This window comes from Sesamum indicum, linkage group LG10 (genome assembly GCF_026168435.1).
Source record: "Sesamum indicum cultivar Baizhima isolate 11 linkage group LG10, ASM2616843v1, whole genome shotgun sequence".
Lineage (NCBI taxonomy): Eukaryota > Viridiplantae > Streptophyta > Magnoliopsida > Lamiales > Pedaliaceae > Sesamum > Sesamum indicum.
The window spans coordinates 18,124,491-18,144,897 of NC_142666.1; the positions used below are offsets into that span (position 1 = coordinate 18,124,491).

General features: G+C 35.9%; 4 protein-coding genes across 5 annotated transcripts; 2 read left to right on the top strand and 2 right to left on the bottom strand.

Moving 5' to 3' along the window:
* Positions 1–1,288: 1,288 nt before the first annotated feature.
* On the top strand, positions 1,289–4,058 carry LOC105171738 (large ribosomal subunit protein uL14x/uL14z/uL14y). 2 transcript variants are annotated; one of them, XM_020697284.2, is made up of 5 exons: positions 1,289–1,434; positions 1,520–1,804; positions 2,604–2,656; positions 3,479–3,520; positions 3,768–4,058. In XM_020697284.2, the coding sequence occupies exons 1-4, from the start codon at positions 1,422–1,424 to the stop codon at positions 3,494–3,496; spliced, it is 369 nt and encodes a 122-aa protein (XP_020552943.1). In that variant the 5' UTR covers positions 1,289–1,421; the 3' UTR covers positions 3,497–3,520; positions 3,768–4,058. The 2 variants fall into 2 exon arrangements, with proteins under 2 accessions (XP_020552943.1, XP_011091247.1); XM_011092945.3 differs by lacking the exon at positions 2,604–2,656 and having other exon boundaries at positions 1,290–1,434.
* Positions 4,059–6,443: 2,385 nt separating this feature from the next.
* Positions 6,444–7,754, top strand: LOC105171739 (acid phosphatase 1). Its single transcript, XM_011092946.3, has 3 exons — positions 6,444–6,930; positions 7,064–7,273; positions 7,394–7,754. The coding sequence occupies exons 1-3, from the start codon at positions 6,545–6,547 to the stop codon at positions 7,569–7,571; spliced, it is 774 nt and encodes a 257-aa protein (XP_011091248.1). The 5' UTR covers positions 6,444–6,544; the 3' UTR covers positions 7,572–7,754.
* Positions 7,755–7,888: 134 nt separating this feature from the next.
* On the bottom strand, positions 7,889–10,308 carry LOC105171740 (peroxygenase). Its single transcript, XM_011092947.3, has 6 exons — positions 10,005–10,308; positions 9,522–9,671; positions 9,015–9,100; positions 8,473–8,567; positions 8,267–8,392; positions 7,889–8,182 (listed from the first exon to the last, which is right to left on the bottom strand). The coding sequence occupies exons 1-6, from the start codon at positions 10,126–10,128 to the stop codon at positions 8,029–8,031; spliced, it is 735 nt and encodes a 244-aa protein (XP_011091249.1). The 5' UTR covers positions 10,129–10,308; the 3' UTR covers positions 7,889–8,028.
* A 7,019-nt stretch (positions 10,309–17,327) lies between these two features.
* Positions 17,328–19,349, bottom strand: LOC105171741 (peroxygenase). Its single transcript, NM_001304394.1, is given in 6 exon segments — positions 17,328–17,717; positions 17,808–17,933; positions 18,009–18,103; positions 18,204–18,289; positions 18,623–18,772; positions 19,192–19,349. Coding segments are annotated over 6 exon segments (738 nt in total). The 5' UTR covers positions 19,319–19,349; the 3' UTR covers positions 17,328–17,563.
* Between the last annotated feature and the right edge of the window lie 1,058 nt (positions 19,350–20,407).

The following is a 20,407-nucleotide window of genomic DNA, read 5'->3' on the forward strand; positions in this document are numbered from 1 at the left end:
ACTTTTCTGGAACTGTACGCCAATCACACGGCAAATATATTACACTTGACATATATATTTCCATAGTTAAGACTGAGAAGTTGAACACTTGTGTTGAAAATGATCTTTGTAATTGATTATTCTTATTGCAATATACATCAAAAGCAGATTGAGCTAGCACCATGCCACCCTGTTCTGTTAGCTTAGTCCTCCATCTCCCTGAGGTCTGGTTCTTGTTTGAAAGAGATCGGTAATATTCATGCATGATCTTTCGGATATCGTTTTATTTCATTCCAAGCTTAGCATTTTAAGACTGTACTCTTTACACAACCAAACATCTAATTGTGATGCATAAGACGCTTATCAGTTGGCATGCTTCGTTCCGTCCCTCATCGTCCTCAGCTATTTTGCAAGCAACCGTTGTCCGGGCGCATGTTAAAGATTTTATGTTCGGGTTTGTTGTAGGTGGTCTGTCCCAAGACCTGGAACACTAAATCATAAAACATGTCCATGCTATCAGTTGGCCTGGCAGATTTACGTGAACAAATTCTGGTTATGTAATTTTATGACAACTGAGGGAGCTAAACCAGATTATGACAAAGTAACTCACATCACCATTCTTTGTCCATCCCATTTAGAACTTTGGTTAATCTCTTGCATGATAACACCAAAACATTCTCTTTGCTTCAATTTTGAGGTTCCAATAAACGAAAAATGACTCAATTTGGAGAAACTGGAAACCATGTGTATATGTGAAAATCCAAGTTCATAACCACATGTAAAATTCGACTTTCAGTAATGTCTTTGAAAAAACGACGTGTTTCCATTCAATTAACTTTAAAAAAATTTACTGATTTTGGATAAGTTCGTTCTACTCCGCAAGTGATATAAAGTTAAAGATGCTAGTTGGTCTTTCTGGTAGATGGGTTTGGTAATGTTGTCCATGTAAATTTATATCCACATAAATTATCAGCAGTTAGATTATACATGATGTAATCATCATGTGTTAATCATGGATAATACAAAAATATCTCCATATAGTCCGTGGTTTTTTTGCCTATCCAAATCAAAACAAAATACTCACAAAAAAAAAAAAAAAGGAACCAATGAGGCCTTAAGGCAAATATATTTATTAATTTGAATTGTTAACATATTAAATTAAATTTTAAATTTAAATATATTAAGTGTTGTGATGAATCTCGTATTAAAAAAAAAAAAAACCGGAAAAGAAAATGTGAAATAGGCTTAAGTTCAAACCAAAGCCCACAATCTCCCCAAGCAAACTACCCAAATTTGAAATTACTCTTAAGAACCCCAAGCCCAAATGTGTAAATTCACTGCAATTGAAACCCTAAACCCTAACCCTTCTTTCTATATATCTCCCCCCACAGACAATGTCACAAGGCCACACTTCTTACCCCCATCCCGAACCCTAAGCGAAAATGTCCAAACGAGGTATGTTGTTGTCTGATTTCATTTTGCAACGGTTAAGTCAAGGCAGACGAGGAGAATGAGAATTTCTTGGAATGTGTTTTCTCAGGTCGCGGTGGAACGGCCGGAAACAAGTTCCGGATGTCTCTGGGGTTGCCGGTGGCGGCGACCGTCAACTGCGCCGATAATACCGGCGCCAAGAATTTGTACATTATCTCCGTGAAGGGAATAAAGGGAAGGCTTAACCGTTTGCCGTCGGCGTGCGTGGGGGATATGGTGATGGCGACGGTGAAGAAGGGGAAACCTGATTTGAGGAAGAAGGTGATGCCTGCTGTTATTGTGAGGCAGCGCAAGCCCTGGAGGAGAAAGGACGGAGTTTACATGTACTTCGAAGGTCATTTCTGAACTGTTATGTTGGTTCAAGCAAATTATTTAGGTTGTTTTGGTGTGTACATTGTGGGGTTTTCTTACTTTCTCCTTTCGGATTCGTGCCTGAATATGATCTTCATTTTTCTTTTCTTGTATTGGATTGTATAAATTATGAGATCTGTTAATTATATCATCAAATAAAACTGCAGTGGCTGGTTCAGCGGCATCTTGAGTTGTGCCACTCTGCAGAATTCGGGGTTGTGTATACATGATAAGATGCTCCTGAGACCAGCTATAGAAAAATTTCTTCAACCATAAGATCGAGTGGGTTCTTTTTGTTTTCCTGAACCTCGCTCTGTCAAGGTTGATACATGTCTTATGATTTATTATTACCTTATTTTTCTTTATGGATGCATTTACTGGACAGGCTCATTGAAGTTGTTTTCTGTTTCCATCATTTTCATGTTTACTTTGCTGGTAATGTGGTGTTGAGGTTTTACAACCAGTTTCCTCTGCACGTCCCATGACCAGCTACATGTAAAGTCTCAATCTTCCCCTTATCGAATGATAAAGTTGTTGCCTTTGTCATTCCTGTCAAGGTTGGGATATTTTTCTCTGAGCGTCCAGTTCCCAAGCAATTCTGTTGTTGCCCTATTCAAGTGGTCTTGGAATTTTGGTCCATATGCACCTCCATATATTGAACTTGACCTATTGTTGTCATTAGGACTTCCTGAGTAGAGTAAAATTCAAAGGCCTCATCTTGGTTTATGATGTTTGTGCTGATTTTAGGAACAGTATCTTATCTATGCATTCCGTGGTTGCAGGCATGTATGCCTGTCAAGTACTTAAAATCTCAAATGCTATCATCTTTCATTCGGTATACTTCCTCTCAACTTTAATGGATCTTCAGATCGTTCTAGGAGTTTTCCTTTGTATTCCTTTCATCTATGATTCTATATGGTGTTTTTACTTGAGTCACCCTTGGGTTTTGGTACTTTTTAATGAAATAATAATGTTAAAATGCTGGTTAGGGGGTGTCTTGATGTATGTATGGCCCAGAAACATGGGTTCTACTTGCAAGATGACATGATGCTTCCTTAAACCAGCTACATAAGCTAAGCAGTCGAATAATTTATCGAGTGGGATCTCTCTTGTTGAATCTCACTTTTCGCGATTCGACACATCTTTTATTTGATATTTGCTAATAGAATGACAAGTACGCCATGTTATATTCATTTCTTTCGTATTACCAGATGTTAGTCATGTGTCCATCTGGATATTATGATGTTGATACAGTTACACATCTGGAACAATGAAAAGTGTCCCTCGTTACAGATGTGATCATTTGCTCCAAGCTCATATCTGCTCCATTAGGACCCAACATAATGAATTTGTAGTGAGTTTTCCCTTTCATGTCTGCTTTGTGTATCGGAGCTAGTGTATTACCTCCAGAGTAATACCAATAAATAGAGGTAGAAGAATTTGCATCATTTCAAAGTTATATCCTGGTGAACATAATACAGTCTTGTAATCTAAAAGATTCTTGAAATAGTTAAGTCTTTTTTATTTTTTGTGTGTGTGTGTGTTTTGCTGAAATCGACCCTGTGTATACTCTATAATTTGTTTTCAATCATTTTGAATGATCCAATTGCTGATAGAATGGTATATGATGTTGTTTTTCTACTTTTTCTGTTTGCAGATAATGCTGGAGTCATAGTAAACCCCAAGGGAGAGATGAAAGGTAAAACTAACCTTTCATCTTCATGTGGATATCTTTAATTTAATTAAATCGCCATAATGAGGCCAATATAGGCATGTATCAATGCTGAAACATCACGCGTCTCTTGATGTGAACTTTGAATTTCATAATGTCTTTGAGAAAGGTTCTTGAAAGTTTCTCATTTGAACTTGAGCTAATTATAATTGTAGACTCATCCAACTTCCAAGCTAATGATTTCTTGGTAACAAAAATCTCTGTTTGCTTTCAGGTTCTGCTATAACTGGTCCGATCGGGAAGGAGTGCGCCGATCTATGGCCAAGGATTGCTAGTGCAGCGAATGCCATTGTTTGAGAGACTTGCTACGTACTTTGTTGTTTAAGAGTGACTTATGATTTGCAAATTGCAACACCCATACCATACATTCTTTCACAAATTTACTCATTGTGTTCGAGTCCGAGCCTTTCTATTTTTATTATTACTGTTGTATTCAAATCCACAACATTTAAAACTGTGTCAATAGCTGCAAGAAATATTAGCTTTTCGCATGTTGGAGGCTGAATTTATGGCCAAACGAATTAAAATAGTACAAGAGAAACAAGGTAAATCGTCAAAGAAACTTTAGCTGAGCCAACGGAGCTAAGATGATAGAGTAAGGAGGTTGTATGACTTATAATAATAAGGGATAATTACACTCTCCTATTATGAGGTTTGATATAACTATATGTAGATTTTCTATGGATTGACAAATTATAGATAGCACTCCTGAGATTTGTTTTTATCTAATAAATAAGTCTTTTTGTTAGATAAAATTTATCGAATTTGTTGATATTAATACAAAAATTAAAAAAAATTATAGTTATTCTTGATTGACTTATTATAGATCAAAGAAATTTTTTCATGACCAAATTACTTCAATACGTTTCCATACGTTAATACATATGAGGATGTATATTTCACTGTTATAGGAGTAGTTTAGTTCGAAAAAGATTATTTGGCCTACAATAATTAGTAATAAGTTAATCGAGTGTAAATATTAATTTTTATTTAGTTATTCTATTAATATCAATAAATTTAGTGAATTTTGATTGATGAAGAAACTTGTTTGTTAGATGAAAGCAAACTTTAGAAATACTAGATATGATTTTCTAAATACAAAAAATTTACGTATAATTAAATTAAATTTCAGAAGAGGAGAATATAATTTTCCCTAACAATAATAATCCAACATGGTGAAATGTGTTTTATGATCCACTCATGGGGCAATGTAGATGGCTTGGTAGATGTTGCCAACCATCATTACTTTGACCAAATTGCAGTTTAGATAAAAAGACCAAGACATCCTCATTTGCTGGTTGATTGACGATCGATCAGCAGAGCTGTGTCTTGACATTTTCCTGGTAAACGTGCCCCCTTTTTGGTTCTGTCTTTTTAAAAATTCATGCTGATAATATTTGATTATTACCTTTCTTATTGGATACCAGTTGTTGTCTGAACTGCCAATCCCAGCATCCTATTCTACGTGCCTCCCCCTCCTCATTTATTTATTATTATTCACACAAGACTCCATGTTTTACATCACTGCACTCCACATGGAAAAAGAAATGCACCTTTTCAAACAAAGGTATTATCTTACATACCTATTTATTATTTTTATTTTTCTCTTTTTATCTTAATAAAATCAAACATAATGATTATCTTTTGTGTCCATGTTCAAATTTGAACACCCTTTTGCCTCTTAATCAATCTACCTTCAATCATGGTAATATATTCAACGGAATTGATCCCTTAATTTTAAAAATAAACAATGTATCAATCATTCAATTCCTCGAAACTCCACCAACCTTTTATTTACATTATTAATCTAAATATTTCTTCCTTTTATTTTATCTGCAACTTTAACTAGATAATTGTCCACTTTTTCCTAAATGCATTAGAGGAAAATAAACTATGGACAAATATATATATAAATATATATTATGAGTAATGGAAATTATGACCAATTTGAATGGTATGGACGAGACAATAATTGCGACTCGCACGTAGAAATTGGATTATTGATGTACTGCACATCCACATTGCCGATTAGGATAGCTATAATTTGTGCTCCCAACCACTCATTTAAAATTGACAGAATATGCATTCAGCGACTTTCTTAATCAGACCATTAGTTTACATGTTGCAGAAAACATATAATATATACTAGCTATCGTGTCACATCATTTTTTATATGTATATAATAAATAATTTATTACGTTTTTAAAATATATTATAAATAAGAATTAAATATATAAACTAACCCATCATATTTCAAAAGAAAAAAAAATAATTTAGGGATATTATTAACACAATAGAAGAATTGGTGCCGCCGTGTCACAAAACCACCATTAGTGAATAAAAGATGTCTTTTTTATATATATATTAACATGGATATATTGCTAAATTAATTAAAAAGCTTCTTTCCCACAATCATAAACCGGTGATTTAGAGATTTTAGAGCGAACTTATTTAAAATATTGTATAAGATGTCAAATTTTATTTTTTAAATGATTGAATTTGTAATTGAATTGAAGGGGGCTATTAGAATTTTCAAATTAAGTTAGAAATTTCATACTTTTTTTAGAACACCATTTTGAGTTACAAAAATAACAGCAATATCTTATAAGATGTTTTAAAAAGCTTATAAGCTGATATAAATACAAAGTTAAATCCTCAACCGTCATATTTAATTTAATTTATTTTATAGTTGTACGACATTTTTTTTTTTTTTTTTGAATATTTTGAGGGTGTCAAAGGCTCAGAATGGGTTAGCTGGGAACCATATCCATGTCCAAAAATACCAAAAATTTCACAACTTAATTTAATCTGCCAGCCTGAATGTCCATGTGATGATGAAGCAATACAATCACTTAGTGCCAAACAAGTCCTATACCCATGTGAACCTACATGAATCCAACTCCCACTTCCCTGCACAACTATAAATGTTATTAAAACCTCAACATCACCAAATCTGCACTGCACATAACAATTCCATTCATCTTGAAACCAATGGCAAGAAATGTTGGCTTTCTCATATTAGTCATCCATGCTTTGCTCCTAGGCCTTGCAGCTGCAGACTGGAACATCTTGAATCAAAAGAAAGCCAAATATGGTCTCCAGATCACATTGAAGAACTATTGTGAGAGCTGGAGGATGAATGTTGAGCTGCACAACATTCGTGACTTCGACGTTGTCCCTGAGGAATGTGTGGGGTATATAGGAAAGTACATGACATCAACTCAGTACAAGGTGGACTCTGAGAGGACGATCGATGAGTGCACCGTTTATCTCAGTACCAACTGTGGTTTGAAGAAAGACGGCACGGATGCGTGGATATTCGACATCGATGACACCCTTCTTTCCACCGTCCCATACTACAAGAAAAACGGGTTCGGGTAATGCCAAGCTATAAGATGCACCTTTCTTTACAGGGAGTGTCGGTGTGATTACTATATCCAGAGTGGATGGTGTGACTCTAATTATCTGTTATATCATAATGGTGCTTATTATGTATTTGGATGCATACAGGGGGAAAAAGTTGAACTCAACATGCTTAGAAGAATGGATGCAGCAGGCGAAAGCTCCAGCATTAGAGCACTCCTTGAGGCTGTTCAACCAGCTGAAAGGGCTTGGAGTTCAGATCATTTTAGTGTCTTCAAGAAGGGAGTGCCTAAGATCTGCTACCATTGATAACCTTGTCGATGTTGGTTATCATGGATGGACTAGTCTCATTCTAAGGTCTGGAACTTGTCTCTCTAAATGATTTCATAGATCAAGACATTCACAACAGAAGTACTCGTAGAACTTGTTAAGAGTATGTAAAGGGTATTAAGAATGTTTTCTTGAATCTGAATGCAGGGGTCCAGATGATGAGAACAAGGACATACAGAAATACAAGGCTGATGTGAGGAAGCAATTGATTAGCAGCGGGTACCGTATTTGGGGGATTTTAGGCGACCAATGGAGCAGCGTTGAAGGGCTTCCAACGGCTAAAAGAACCTTCAAGCTGCCGAATCCCCTCTACTATGTTGCCTGATGAAATGTCTCTAAGTTCTTTTTGTTTGAGATGAACTGGACATTCTACTGCAACTTTTTCCTTGTGTTCTCACTCGAGCTTCAGCTGTACCGTATATCAAGGCATTGATTGATTTTATGGAAAACAATAAATTTTTTTCATTAACTTGTAAGAATTATTGAATGCAAGTGTGATTCTTAGCAAGAGATCTTGTCAAGACTCAGCAAAAATGTTACTTTTTCTTGATCAAAAAAATATTTCTTATCTCATTTTCGAAATCTTGGTACCAGAACTTTAGGGGCTCATTGTGCTGGTTCAGCATAATCCTAAACCAAAAATTTAAGTTCAAAGCTGGCTTTTATTGATCATATACGTGTCCGAACTACTTCCATCAGAAACATTGCAACATACATTTTATTTTTTATTCTTTCACACAGCACACGAACAACTGATACCATGAACAGCAGCAACAATAGCTTTATTCCATCTTCTCCTCAGCACCTCTCTGTATCCTGGAGCAGTACTCGAACAAGCTGCCATCATAACAGCGTCTTATTGCCTCTTTCGACAGGAAACCATCTTCATCCCTTGCTAGAATGTAGAGAACAGCCCACTCTCCTTTGCTAAAAATCCTGCAAGCTCAAAATCCAGAAGAATATGGATATTGCCCCAGTATTCAAACTACAAAAGCAATAGATTGAGCACAATCAATATACCAGCCAAGGAAGTCAAATGAAACTCTATTGCCTTCAGTCATGTTCCACAACTCCCGTAGCGTGAGCTTGTCAGGAAATGTTTGGCCGTACTTGCTAAATATATTCTCAAAGTTTACAGGGGAGTACCTGAATGATGAAATAGATTTTGGTACTTCATTATCTTCATACTTCATTTTAGTTTGAGATATACATAGTTTCATATGTACCTTCCTTCCGTGTCAAAGGTTCCAGAATCACTTCCATGCTTGCCCTTGTGTATGTTGTGGATGTATATAGGGAAGAAAGGAGAGGGAATCCAACTCTGTTATGATTAAATAATCACCAAACTCGGTAAGAAGGTTGGGTAGTACAAAAAAAAAACATCCAACTACCATAGCCGAAATGCTTAGCACTGACTTAAGTTTCAGACATTAAAGGTAAAACAATGTTAATAAATTTCATAAGAAGATATGTTCTATATTTATTAGGCTAAGAGCATCAATAAGTTAAATTAACACCCAAAGGAAAGAGCAAAATGCAAATCTTGCTCAATCCATTAAATTGGATAAAAGGTATTATCCATTGCACCATATACTTATCCGCAAAAATTAGAGATCACGAACACCAATGTTCGCATCAATGGTCTTATTTATTGTCCTTTTATCAAACAGACACATTCATCCATAGGCATCATGCGAGACGCTTAAGTTCAAGCATAATAACAAATGAGAAAAAAATTGAAGATCAGCATTAACATGCATCAACTTACTGGAAGTGTAAGGTAGCTCAATCCAACATTAATGACGACCGCCAATATAAGAGATAAAATCCTATTGAACCCAATTTGGCGACATCCTGCAAAAAAAAATTGAGAAGAAGATGACATCAAACAAATGAATAGAAAATCAACATGCTGTCCATAATCAAGTTATATTAACAAGCAAATAGCCCCTGTTTTCATCATTGCTTTCACTATGTTGCTATTTAGGATGTTAGATTGTATGTATCGTGAATAATGCATGACGTAAATTTGGCTTATGCATGTAATTCAGCTGAATGAACTTATTGCCCTTGGCTCCATGAATATGAAAAAATATGGAAAAGGTATTCACAGCTAAGGTTGAACATGACAAGCAATGAAGGCAGACAATAAAAAGACCTCCGAGGCAACTCTAGAAAAGATAAGTTCAATTGCAGAGTTTGTCGACGGACTGCTTTCCTGGAAGTGTGAAGCATATTCAAGTAAAAAGTAAACAAGCCACGGCATGATAATTACCAGCATAAGTCTCCCATGGATAGATGATTCCGTTATTGTCTTGATCAAAGAAAGCAACATGCTGCTGCAGTACACTCAAATCATGATGCATGTGGCCTGGTGTTCCATTGGGGTGATCTATATCAGGGGCAACCAACCCTCTTACCATATCTGAGTTCTCCACAGAAAATAAAAGAAAAGTAAAACTTTCAACAATTTATCTCACTGATGCAAGAAGATTAAAACTCTGTGGATTATGAAGATTGAAATTGTTAAATCCAACTTGGGTGAAAACTCTGAATGTTTTAAAGTTTGCACACATGAATTCATAAAAACACAGCAAAGCAAACATTCAACTCTGGCTCCACCGAGAATTATACATCATAATCCCAAATCCGAGAAAATTCGAAATTCCATACATCACTTCTACAACCAAAATCCGCAAAAACATTCACCAAATCATAGCATCCAATCTTTCAAGGAAAGAGGAATACAACAACTCACATGGCTTCGGTATTTTAGTTTCCAAGTCGCTGCGTACCGGCCGCTCCAAAGTGACCGGAGCAAGCGGCGCCTCGGACGACATTGCAGGATTTCTCTCCATTCCCGTAGCCCCAACAGTCACCATCGCTCTCCTTGCACAAAAAATCTTACTATATCACCCTTCTCTTCTCTACGCTCGATTTCTCAAGAAACTCTTCTGTTATACGACCACCCAAATGCTTCTTGATATATATAAACGTTATACGGCAAACAATTAAAGCTCTATGGCGGGGAAATCCACCTCGTGAAGTGCGCGGTGGACATGCAGACTTTCCGTCTCCAAAGGTTAAAGCTATCGTCACCTTGCGGACTCACATTTAACACGTAGAATAGCTAATGGATCAATCCATCGCCCACCCAATTAATTCCTGACCAAGAAATAAGCTTTCTGTCAGTTTCTTCAATCCGGGAATGAAAATTAAATTGCCGGAGTACTAGATTCATACGTCGTACATGCATATATATGTGAGAGCTAAATAAACTTTACTCAACAACGTTCTCGACCTACGTAAGATACGGAGGAAAAAAAAAATACTACTTTGGCCCACTAATTTTAGAACAATTGTAGTTGAGTACGGTTTGATTTGAAAATTGCAGTTGAGGACTATAATTAAAAAGAAATAACATATCTAAGTCCAAAACTTGTCGGGAAAAGCTAAATTATCTGAAAATTATCACATGTCTTGCACGTAACCTAGTTAATTTAAGTCTTTTTATTTTTTTATGACCACTTTTTCTCATGTTTGATAAGGAACATATAAGAAAACATACAATTTTAGTCCTATAATTACAGGAGACGATGTGTTTTGTCCAAGCATTATCACTAGGGCAAAAATATCATATTAGTAAAATTAGTCTAAAAAATAAAAAATTCCTAAATTAAAGAGGCTATTTTTTAAGCGTATGCAAACTTTTTCGACGAATTTAGCATTTTTTTATGACATCCAGACCAATTGTGTGTTTTTTTTTTTAACTATGCTCCTCAATTGTAAATTTGGAGTCAGAAAGAACCACAAGTCTCCACCCCAATAGTTAGAAGACCCAAATGGCATTTTTTTTTCTCGAAAGAAGTACATTAATTGTACGATACGTAAAAAAATTTAAAATAGTTAATACAACGAATGTCTTAGTATCATAGTTAAAATGAAGTTCTATGAGGAACTTAAAAATTATGGGTTTGAACTTCATCGGTCGTGATGGTAATTATCCCACTTAATGTAAATTTATTACAATTTATTTCATCGTATTCAGTTACGTAAATATACTAGCATAAATCCAGTACAATGCAAGAAAATTTACAAATTCTAATAACATTTTCATAAACTTGAAATGACTTACAATATATAATAGTGTAAAGTTATATAAAACTTAATATTGAATTATTCGCTAAATTTATTTACTGAATAATTTTGTAAATACCCATTAAAGATTTAAAACACCAATAAAAATTGATTTATAGTTTCAAATACTATATGTTTTCTTATTCAATTAATGTATTTAGTAAAATGAAAACATTAATATTTAAATACATTCTATCATGTAAAAGATTTTATCATTACTACTTTGTGATATGAAACGATTTCTCTATTTGTAATCAAATTTCTGAAAATACAAAAAAATAAAAAGAAACACAACATTAACTATTAATAATATTGAGAGTTACGTGTTTTATAGTGAATTAACTTTTTATCATGTTGAGTCTCCAACTCTAAAATTGGTTCTTTTTCATTTGATATTAAATTTACTTTATTTTTTTGTCCGTTCGGTTTACTTTTGTAGGTCCACAAATAGAAAAAAAATGCATAATCTACTCTTAAATTTTAGGATTAAATACATTTTGCCTCTTCAGTTATATTTGAAGTAGTATTAATTCTCCTAAACTAACAAATGTAACACTTAACACTTTCAAATTTGATCCTAACGGCATCTAAAATTTGGGACAACACAGATATATTTGGAAAGTCGTCCCAAATCTTATACGAAATTAAATATGAATTTATTTGGCCTGTAAACGGGGTATATATAAATTTTTATTTGAAAAATTTAACTATCAGTAAATTTGATAAATTTTGACTAAGGGGATATCTATTTATTAGATAAAAATAAATATTATAAATACTAAATATAAGTTTTTAAACCATACCAAACCTTAAAAAACCTTATTTTCAGTAATAGGCTAATAATCCCTTATTTTCAATACTTACTAGTACCCCTAAAGTCTTTGGGTTCTACACCAAACATAATTATGATCTACATCAAAGTAATTAAAGTATTATGACTATAATAATAATAATAATAATAATAATAATAATAATAATAATGTGTTTGAATTAATGAATTTGAAAAGGTGGATTCCAAATTCAAATAATAAATTATTTAAATAATAATTTTAAATTAGTTTATCATGTAATTATTTGAAATTCTTTTTTCAAGAACTTTTTTTCCAAATTCTGAATCGATCGAATCCAAACATTTGAAAAAGTCGTACATTATTAACTATAACCATCGAAAATACAGAATTCGAGCAATAATATTGAAATATATATATTTTTAAATCAATATTGATATATGTTTTAATATCACCTAAACGTAATATTTTGTGTAATATTCAATATTGTTTAATTTTAATGATACAATAAATAGAAATACATCTTATTTATCAAGATCTTGAAAATATTTCACCATCCTAGGGCTAGTGAATAGTCTAACCAACTCCCAATACCGAGTAAAAGTTAATCCAATTAAAAATCATATTGTAAGCAATAGTTATAATAATTAATATACTAATTATCAATATTAAATTAAGTATATAACCACGTGTGACAAACTTTTTTCCATGAGATTAATTTCAGTCATAATCATTCAATTTTGGGGTTAGATTCACTTTATCCACTTAAACTATACATTAGGTCAATTTTAATTAGCCCCTAAATAAATTGATGTATCATTCACCCCTTAAAATAAATATTTGAACAACACTACCCTTATGCATATATATTTGGTGACAATAAAGTATATTTTTTAATATTTACACTCTAAAAAATATATACTTTTGATGCGCATAAAAATAAGTTGGTTCAAAAAGGTCCAAATGACCCAAAAAGAAAAAAAAAACGAAAGGCCCGTGGTACCCTTCAGAAAGCTCAGGGCATCCCACGCCCATAATGCTCCCAAGAGGTGCGTAGCCTACAGTGTAACTAGACAAGCTCAGACAGCCATGTAGCCCAAGAAGTCCAGGAAGAAGGGAGGAGACCTAAGACATCCCCCTACTCGAATTATGGTTAAGCCCGACAAAAATATTTGGCCCAAAAAGCCCACACATGTGGCAGCCCACACTCCACTCTAGCATCCAGTTGACTTAGGTGTCAGCAGTCACTTCGGACCACATCAGCTCAAGGAGTTCCCCACGAGCAAGAAGGACTCTTTGGTGGCTAGGACTCTTCCCAAGCAAGGGGTCTTCTAAGACAAAGAGGACTCTTACTAAAATATTTCTATTTACGGATAAGGATGATTTATCCCTTATTCCTACCATCCCAACCAATTTTCTCAAGATTCTCAGGAGTGGGATATACCCGCTGCAAATAGAGGCACTCCCCCTATAAATATAGATTTAGTCCATCTATGAGGGTAATGACCCTCTCACTTTTTAAGCACTCTCTCACGTGTTCTTGCTCTTTTCATCAATTTTATTCAGCATATCTCGATTTTTAATCATAGTTACTTTTTGGCTTTATTCAATCTTAAATCTAATACTAATTTAGGCGTATGAATGTTAATGTCTTTTTTGCATGCCCCAAACCTTCTGGATCAGCATACGCTTTGGCCTAAGTTTTGAACAATAATTTATATCCATTGAACCCATGCATTTTTTAAACACATCATTGGCGTCGTCTATGAGAACACATATCTAAGACGTGAGAGCAATAGAAGAAATGCACGCCTCCTCGGATGGCTCCCCCAAAAGGATGGTCCACTCAAGCTGGAGGACCTCCCACGGACGATTACTGCCTCTATTCAAAGCCCAACTTCGACAGCCCTATCATTATCATTACTTAATTTTAATGTTCCTATTAATTCAATTTTTAATGTGCATGACATCCCCCTAGAAGAGCAGGATGACATCCTCCTCAAAAATAAGCCCTGCCCCCAGGCAGACATCCTCCTAAAAAATAAGTCCTACCTCAAAACAGGCATCCTCTTTAAAAATAAGCCTTACCCCTAGGCAGGCATCCCCCTCATAAATCTTCACATATAAGTTTTCCTTATAGAGTATCTTCAATATTTTAACTTAATAATATTGGAGGTTTATTTTACCACCTTCGATGTGTTAACATGTGCCTTCTTGTAGGGATTTCACAATGGAGACATCATTCTCAAACTTCTCAAATTAAAGCCCTACCCCCAAGTAGGCACCTTCTCATAAAAAAGACCTTGTCTTCCACATAAGCACAGAAGCCCTCCTTTGGGCAGGCACTTAGGTTCTTCGATGGAGGCCCTCCTTCTTGTAAGTTGTGGCCCGTGCAAGCACCTAAGTCCTCTTCCACATAGACATCTAAACCCTGCTTCCGACGGACACTTTACTGTTCTCTGGCAAGGTCTCTAAATCCTACTCCAAGTAGGTCCCCTCAATAAGTCTTCTTCGAGGAGGCACAATAATCTTGCTCCGCATAAGACCTATTCGTAATATATACACATCTTTATTATTAACATTCTATTGCAGAAAAATAAAGTCCTACATAAAAGTCATTTGTTAAGCTCTCTTTTGTGTAGGCACCTTCATAAAAAATAGTGCTCCGTACAAGCATGAAGTAAGCTCTTCTTTTTTTAAGCATGTTTATGCTACTAAGACTTTGCAGGAAACCAGGAAAGAAAAGAAAAAAAAAAACCTTTCTTCGAGCCTCACCTCTAAAAACTCTACTCTAATAAGTGTCTAAATCTCCACTTGTTAGAATGGGGGAAAGGAGTTATTGATGTGCATAAAAATATGTTAGCCCAAAGATGTCCAAGTGGTCCAAAAAGGGAAAAAAAAATTGAGAGGAATAACACTCCAAGGAGGCCTAGGGCAGGAGGCTACCCAAATCATGAGAGGGTCGTAACGCCCTCGAATGTCCAATGGGACCTAACAAGCGGGCTTAGTGGGTGTTCCCCATAGAACAGGTTGACAAAAGAAAACCTAACAGATCTCTTAGGGACACGTGACTCCCTTAAAGAGAAGGATTTTAAACTCTAACAGACTCCAACAGCCTCCCTTGAATTTGGGGGGTATCCCCCCTGAGTACCCTTCAAATCTAAAAGGGATAAGCCAGCACCAAAATTGAGAGAGATCAATCTTATCCTACACCTTTGATGCCATAATCCCCCAAATTCGGGACCTCCTCCAACAAACTTGTTGTTGTGTATAAATAGCGACATCTCCCAACGGAAGAAGGGGAGGCAAGGTCAAAAGATACGCAACCAAAAGGAGAATTGGCCTTCATATATTCATCCACACACGACTACATCCACACAACCATATTCACACAATATGAAGGACCTCCTCCAGAAAGAACAAGACGGGAGGAACATCCTTCTCATCTTTTTTGCTCCTATATTAGCTTAAAACAGTCTTGTACTTCGTACTTAGAGCTTTGATTGATATGTACACCCAAACTCAAGCAAAAAACACTATCTTCTTTACTTATCTCACTATTTTTACCTTCTAACACTTGTTCCATCACTTCCCACTTCAAAAAGGTCAAGCATCTCACATCATCTATTCCATACATGCATTTTTTGAACGCATCATACTTAGCTATAAGCTAAATTAGCTTTTTGGTCCTATAAAAAGGCACTTTTTCTTATTGTCTCACAATTTGTGGGATTTCTATTTTGATCCATATTGCAAAAAGTTTACCAAGTTAGTCCTCCCACTTTTGCCCTCAATTTTTAACGGCAAAAATGATCAAATTGTAGAATCTAATTGCATTTACAGTATGAGATTTTTGGAGGCAAAACTTGGCGCCAACAAAAGGCTTATCCTCTATAAGAGGTGTTTTGCAGCTGCTATAAGAGGATTAAATCCTTTGTTTTCATCGTTTTCACTCTCTTCCTTGCTTGCTGGAGAAAAAAAAAGAAGAAGAAAATGTCTAAAATAAACACTATAAACTGCTTTGCGGAGAGATTGCTGAGCTACATAAATCGCGGACAAATGCAGATCTGGCCATATGTATTGACTTCACTGATGACGTGAGACTGCAAAGGAATTCTTTCAGTAGATAACGTTATATCTATAATTAATTCACGACACACTATTAAAATAGAACCACCCAAGTACCCATCTATTGACTTACTATTCTGTTGAACCCTTACATTCATTAACTTAACTAAACTTTACTCACAAAATATTATCTACTATTATAGTCTTCATTGACAATATATCACCCACCTATAATTACCTTTGAGACCTCAACTTTGCCAGACTAATCCAGACATCATAACTATCCTACTTGATGTGGCGATGCTGACACTCAACTTTGCCGACTAATCCAGACATCATAACTATCCTACTTCATTTGGCGATGCTGACACTCGCTTCATCGCACCTATCAGCCAGGCAAGTGCGGGCACTATAGGGGCTGCTGTGGAGGCTATGCATTGCACCGATGCCAGGCAAGTGCAGGCGCTATTGGGACTGTTGTGGGCCGCTATACCACGGGGCAACGCTGAAGGTTAGCTGAGGCAGGCTCGGCAGTAAGGAGTTTGCCTACTTGTTGGTTGCTTTGGTGGAGCTGAAATCAGATGGTGTTCGAAGATCGTGATAGACGCCCATGGAAGTTATCGCCCAATCCCAGGCACTACAACTCCAGACTGCTCTGTCGAATGTTCGTGATAGACGCCCATGGAAGTTATCGCCCAATCCCAGGCACTACAACTCCAGACTGCTCTGTCGAATGTTCGTGATAGACGCCCATGGAAGTTATCTCCCAATCCCAGGCGCTACAACTCCAGACTGCTCTGTCGAATGTTCGAGGCCATATTACAAGGGGAAAGGGGTAGGCAAGATGAAAGGATAAGTTTACATGATTCTAAAGGTAAGTAGAATGTAGTAGCAAGCGGCATGATCTCAGAATAACGCTCATATCCGGTCACACATGTTTAAAAGCTTGTTAGGGAGGTGGGCGCAGAAGCAATTCACAGTGCAGCCGAAAGCAAAATGATTGAATTTACAGTTTTGATGTTTCCTCACCCTTCAAAACTACATTTAAGATCCAAACACAGAATAAATATTTAGAAGAAAAATGACAATTTCGGAAAACAAAATTCCCCATCTTTCCCTGCAAACCAACCAAATGTCAAGAGTTGGACTTATTGAACAAAAACAGGAGTCAACATCTTCTCCACAGTTACACCAATTCCGAGACCTTAAATCTGTACACAAAGGTTATTACACAAGACTCTGCCACACAACTTAAGCACTGGCACTTTCAATCCATCATACACACCACATCATAACTTACACCTACCGCGATAGCCGATTTCCTTCATTTCATCTTGTCCTCGGCTCCCCTTTGCATCTTTGCACAGTACTCGAACAAACTGCCATCGTAACACCGCCTGATGGCTTCTTTCGACAGGAAACCGTCCTGGTCTCTTGCAAGAATGTAGAGGAGAGTCCACTCCATTTTGCTTGCGATCCTGAGAACCATGCAAATCCAAGAAAATGTGTGTCTCAAACTACGACAAATGAGATAAAACAGGACTCATTTTTAGCCCAATAGCACATACCAGCCGAAAATGTCAAATGCTTCTCTGTTAGCTTCAGTCATGCTCCATAGCTCCCCTAGAGTGAGCCTATCGGGCATTGTCCGGGCATGCTTGCTGAACAGGTTCTCAAAATTCATAGGTAGGTACCTAAAGAGTGGACCGTTATTTTCGATACCACACTGTACTTCACTAGGCATTTACATGCAATTACCCGATGTATACCTTCCTTCAGTATCATAGGTTCCGGAGTCGCTTCCATGTTTGGCCTTGTGTATGTTGTACAAATATATGGGGAAAAAAGGAGAAGGAATCCAACCCTGTTACAACAAGGGAAATCTGCTTCACACTTCAAATGTACACCGATCTACACATCAAGCAGAGTCTACGGTGAATGCAAGTAGGCCAACATAAGCTTACCGGGAGAGTAGGATAACTCAGCGCCACATTAATGACGATAGCCATTATAAGGGAAGCTATCACATTGAAACCAATCTGGCGAAGTCCTGCAAAATTTGAACAGAATGGTGAAAATCAGAAATTAACATCCACTCCCACACTGCTGATTGAACCAAAGCATCATCATCACAAACTCAGGTGGCCAAAACTGATAATCTTGAAGTAACAAGTATCTCAAATCACTCATGCAGTCCTGCCCTGTAATGCAACTAAAATCCTTCATATCACATGACAAAAGAGTATTCTCTTCTCAACATGACAATTGCAGAAGTAGGAAAAACAGGCAATGCAAGTGTTCTCCATGCTCTTAACACTATCAGTAATCAGGTCAATTGCAAAGTTGAAGGGAAAACTCCGCAAACAACGAGATCATAAATTACCAGAGTAAGTCTCCCATGGATAGATGATTCCGTTATCATCCTGATCAAAGAAAGCACAATGCTGTTGCAGCACACTCAAATTATCATGCACATGGCCTGGTGTTCCGTTGGGGTGATCCATATCAGGTGCAACCAATCCTCTTGCCATATCTGACATTTGAATAGAGCAAACGAACATCTAAGGTTCAACTCTTAAAGAATTAATTAACAGAGCAAATGATGCAAGAACATCAACTGCACCAATTATCTGCATGGATTGCACGCATACATACATATGTAATACATCTCGGGGAAGGCAAAAGAAAAAAGGAAAAAAATGAAGGAAAGATTTAAAGAACTCTGGTCCGGACATAAAACATATTTCAAAAAGTTCAACTCCACCTTATCCAATGGATAATCAAGATTAGTTTTTGAGCTATTACTATTTGGTAAAAATCCAACCCCCTGTGGGTCTAATTTTACTGCATTAGACCCTAAGGCTGCATTGATTCAATTCTCATTTTCCCCAGTTTGTGGGTCGGCGCGCGGGCTTTCAAATCGTACAAGAAAATGTGAATATAAAAACTCACAGGGCTTCGGGATCGAAGTCTCCAAGTCAGTGCGCACTGGGCGCTCCATAGTCACCGGAGCAAGCGGGGCGTCCGGCGCCAACGCAGCATTTCTCTCCGCCGCAGCAGCCAAAACATGAGTTGCCATATTTCCCTTGACAAAATCACCTTTTTTCTCTGATTCTATACAGACCCTTTTGCTATATGACTACGCAAATGAATTATCAAAAGAAAGAAACGGTAAATATAGCAAAACGGCGAAGCGGTGTGGGGGAGAAAACTGCACAGTGCGTGGCGAACATGCAAAGAATAGGCAGCACAAGTGACGGCTCGCATGACACTTCGGCCCTCCTCATTTGACACGTACACTAGCTGATTTGTCCATCCATCACCTCTTTGATTCCTTGGGGAGAACAAAACACAAGGGATTAATAAGAGGTAATTAAATTGTGGGGTTTTAGGTTTCTTTTTTTTTATATATGTACAATATTATATTAAATTTTTTGGTACTCAACCTTACGTGTATTATAATTAAATATTTTTATTATTTTTTAAATTATAAATATTTTTTTATAATTAACGATCTTTTATTAAATACCTATTACAATGGACTGTTAAAAAAAAAATGCAAAATCTCTATAGTATAAATGTTAATATCTATTTTTCTGTTTTAGTGCTTTATGGTCAAATGTTCTCATGCCCACGATGAGTTTAACATTTTTCTTAAGGTGTTTGGTGGGATTAGATTATGACATGTGTTGATTTTCACGTAATTAGATTTTTAATTCTAGATAATAATAAATCAACTATGTTTATTGATTTCCACATGAGTATGCTTTCACTTTTTGCCGCAATGGATTAACTATAATGATTTTGGTTCTTGATATTACTAATATAATAAAAGAAAGATTTTTGTTTATTTACAAACGACGGTTTGTGACACCCATGAAATTAATTTTTTTTGTGTCAATAATATATTTAAATTAATTAATTTATTTATATATTTATTAAAATATGTATGTTGGTTTATATATTTTATTACTAGCCGCAATGGCACATCGTCCCTGCATCCATATAATAAATAATATTTTATATTTTAAAATATATTATAAATATAAAATTTATATATAAACTAGCACATTATATTTAAAAAAAATTAGAAGAAAAGAAAATTAACTAAAGGGTATAATAATAAAATTAGTGTTGCGTTATCATAACCGTCGTTTATGAGAGAAAA

Coding starts and splice junctions, on each gene's coding strand:
- LOC105171739 (XM_011092946.3), top strand. CDS start 6,545: ATGGCAAGAAATGTTGGCTTTCTCATATTAGTCATCCATGCTTTGCTC. Junction 6,931..7,063: donor TACAAGAAAAACGGGTTCGG/GTAATGCCAAGC, acceptor GGATGCATACAG/GGGGAAAAAGTTGAACTCAA. Junction 7,274..7,393: donor TGGACTAGTCTCATTCTAAG/GTCTGGAACTTG, acceptor ATCTGAATGCAG/GGGTCCAGATGATGAGAACA.
- LOC105171740 (XM_011092947.3), bottom strand. CDS start 10,128: ATGGTGACTGTTGGGGCTACGGGAATGGAGAGAAATCCTGCAATGTCG. Junction 8,393..8,472: donor ACCTTTGACACGGAAGGAAG/GTACATATGAAA, acceptor TTCATCATTCAG/GTACTCCCCTGTAAACTTTG. Junction 8,183..8,266: donor TCATTTGACTTCCTTGGCTG/GTATATTGATTG, acceptor TTGAGCTTGCAG/GATTTTTAGCAAAGGAGAGT.
- LOC105171738 (XM_011092945.3), top strand. Junction 1,805..3,478: donor AGTTTACATGTACTTCGAAG/GTCATTTCTGAA, acceptor TTCTGTTTGCAG/ATAATGCTGGAGTCATAGTA. Junction 3,521..3,767: donor CCCCAAGGGAGAGATGAAAG/GTAAAACTAACC, acceptor GTTTGCTTTCAG/GTTCTGCTATAACTGGTCCG.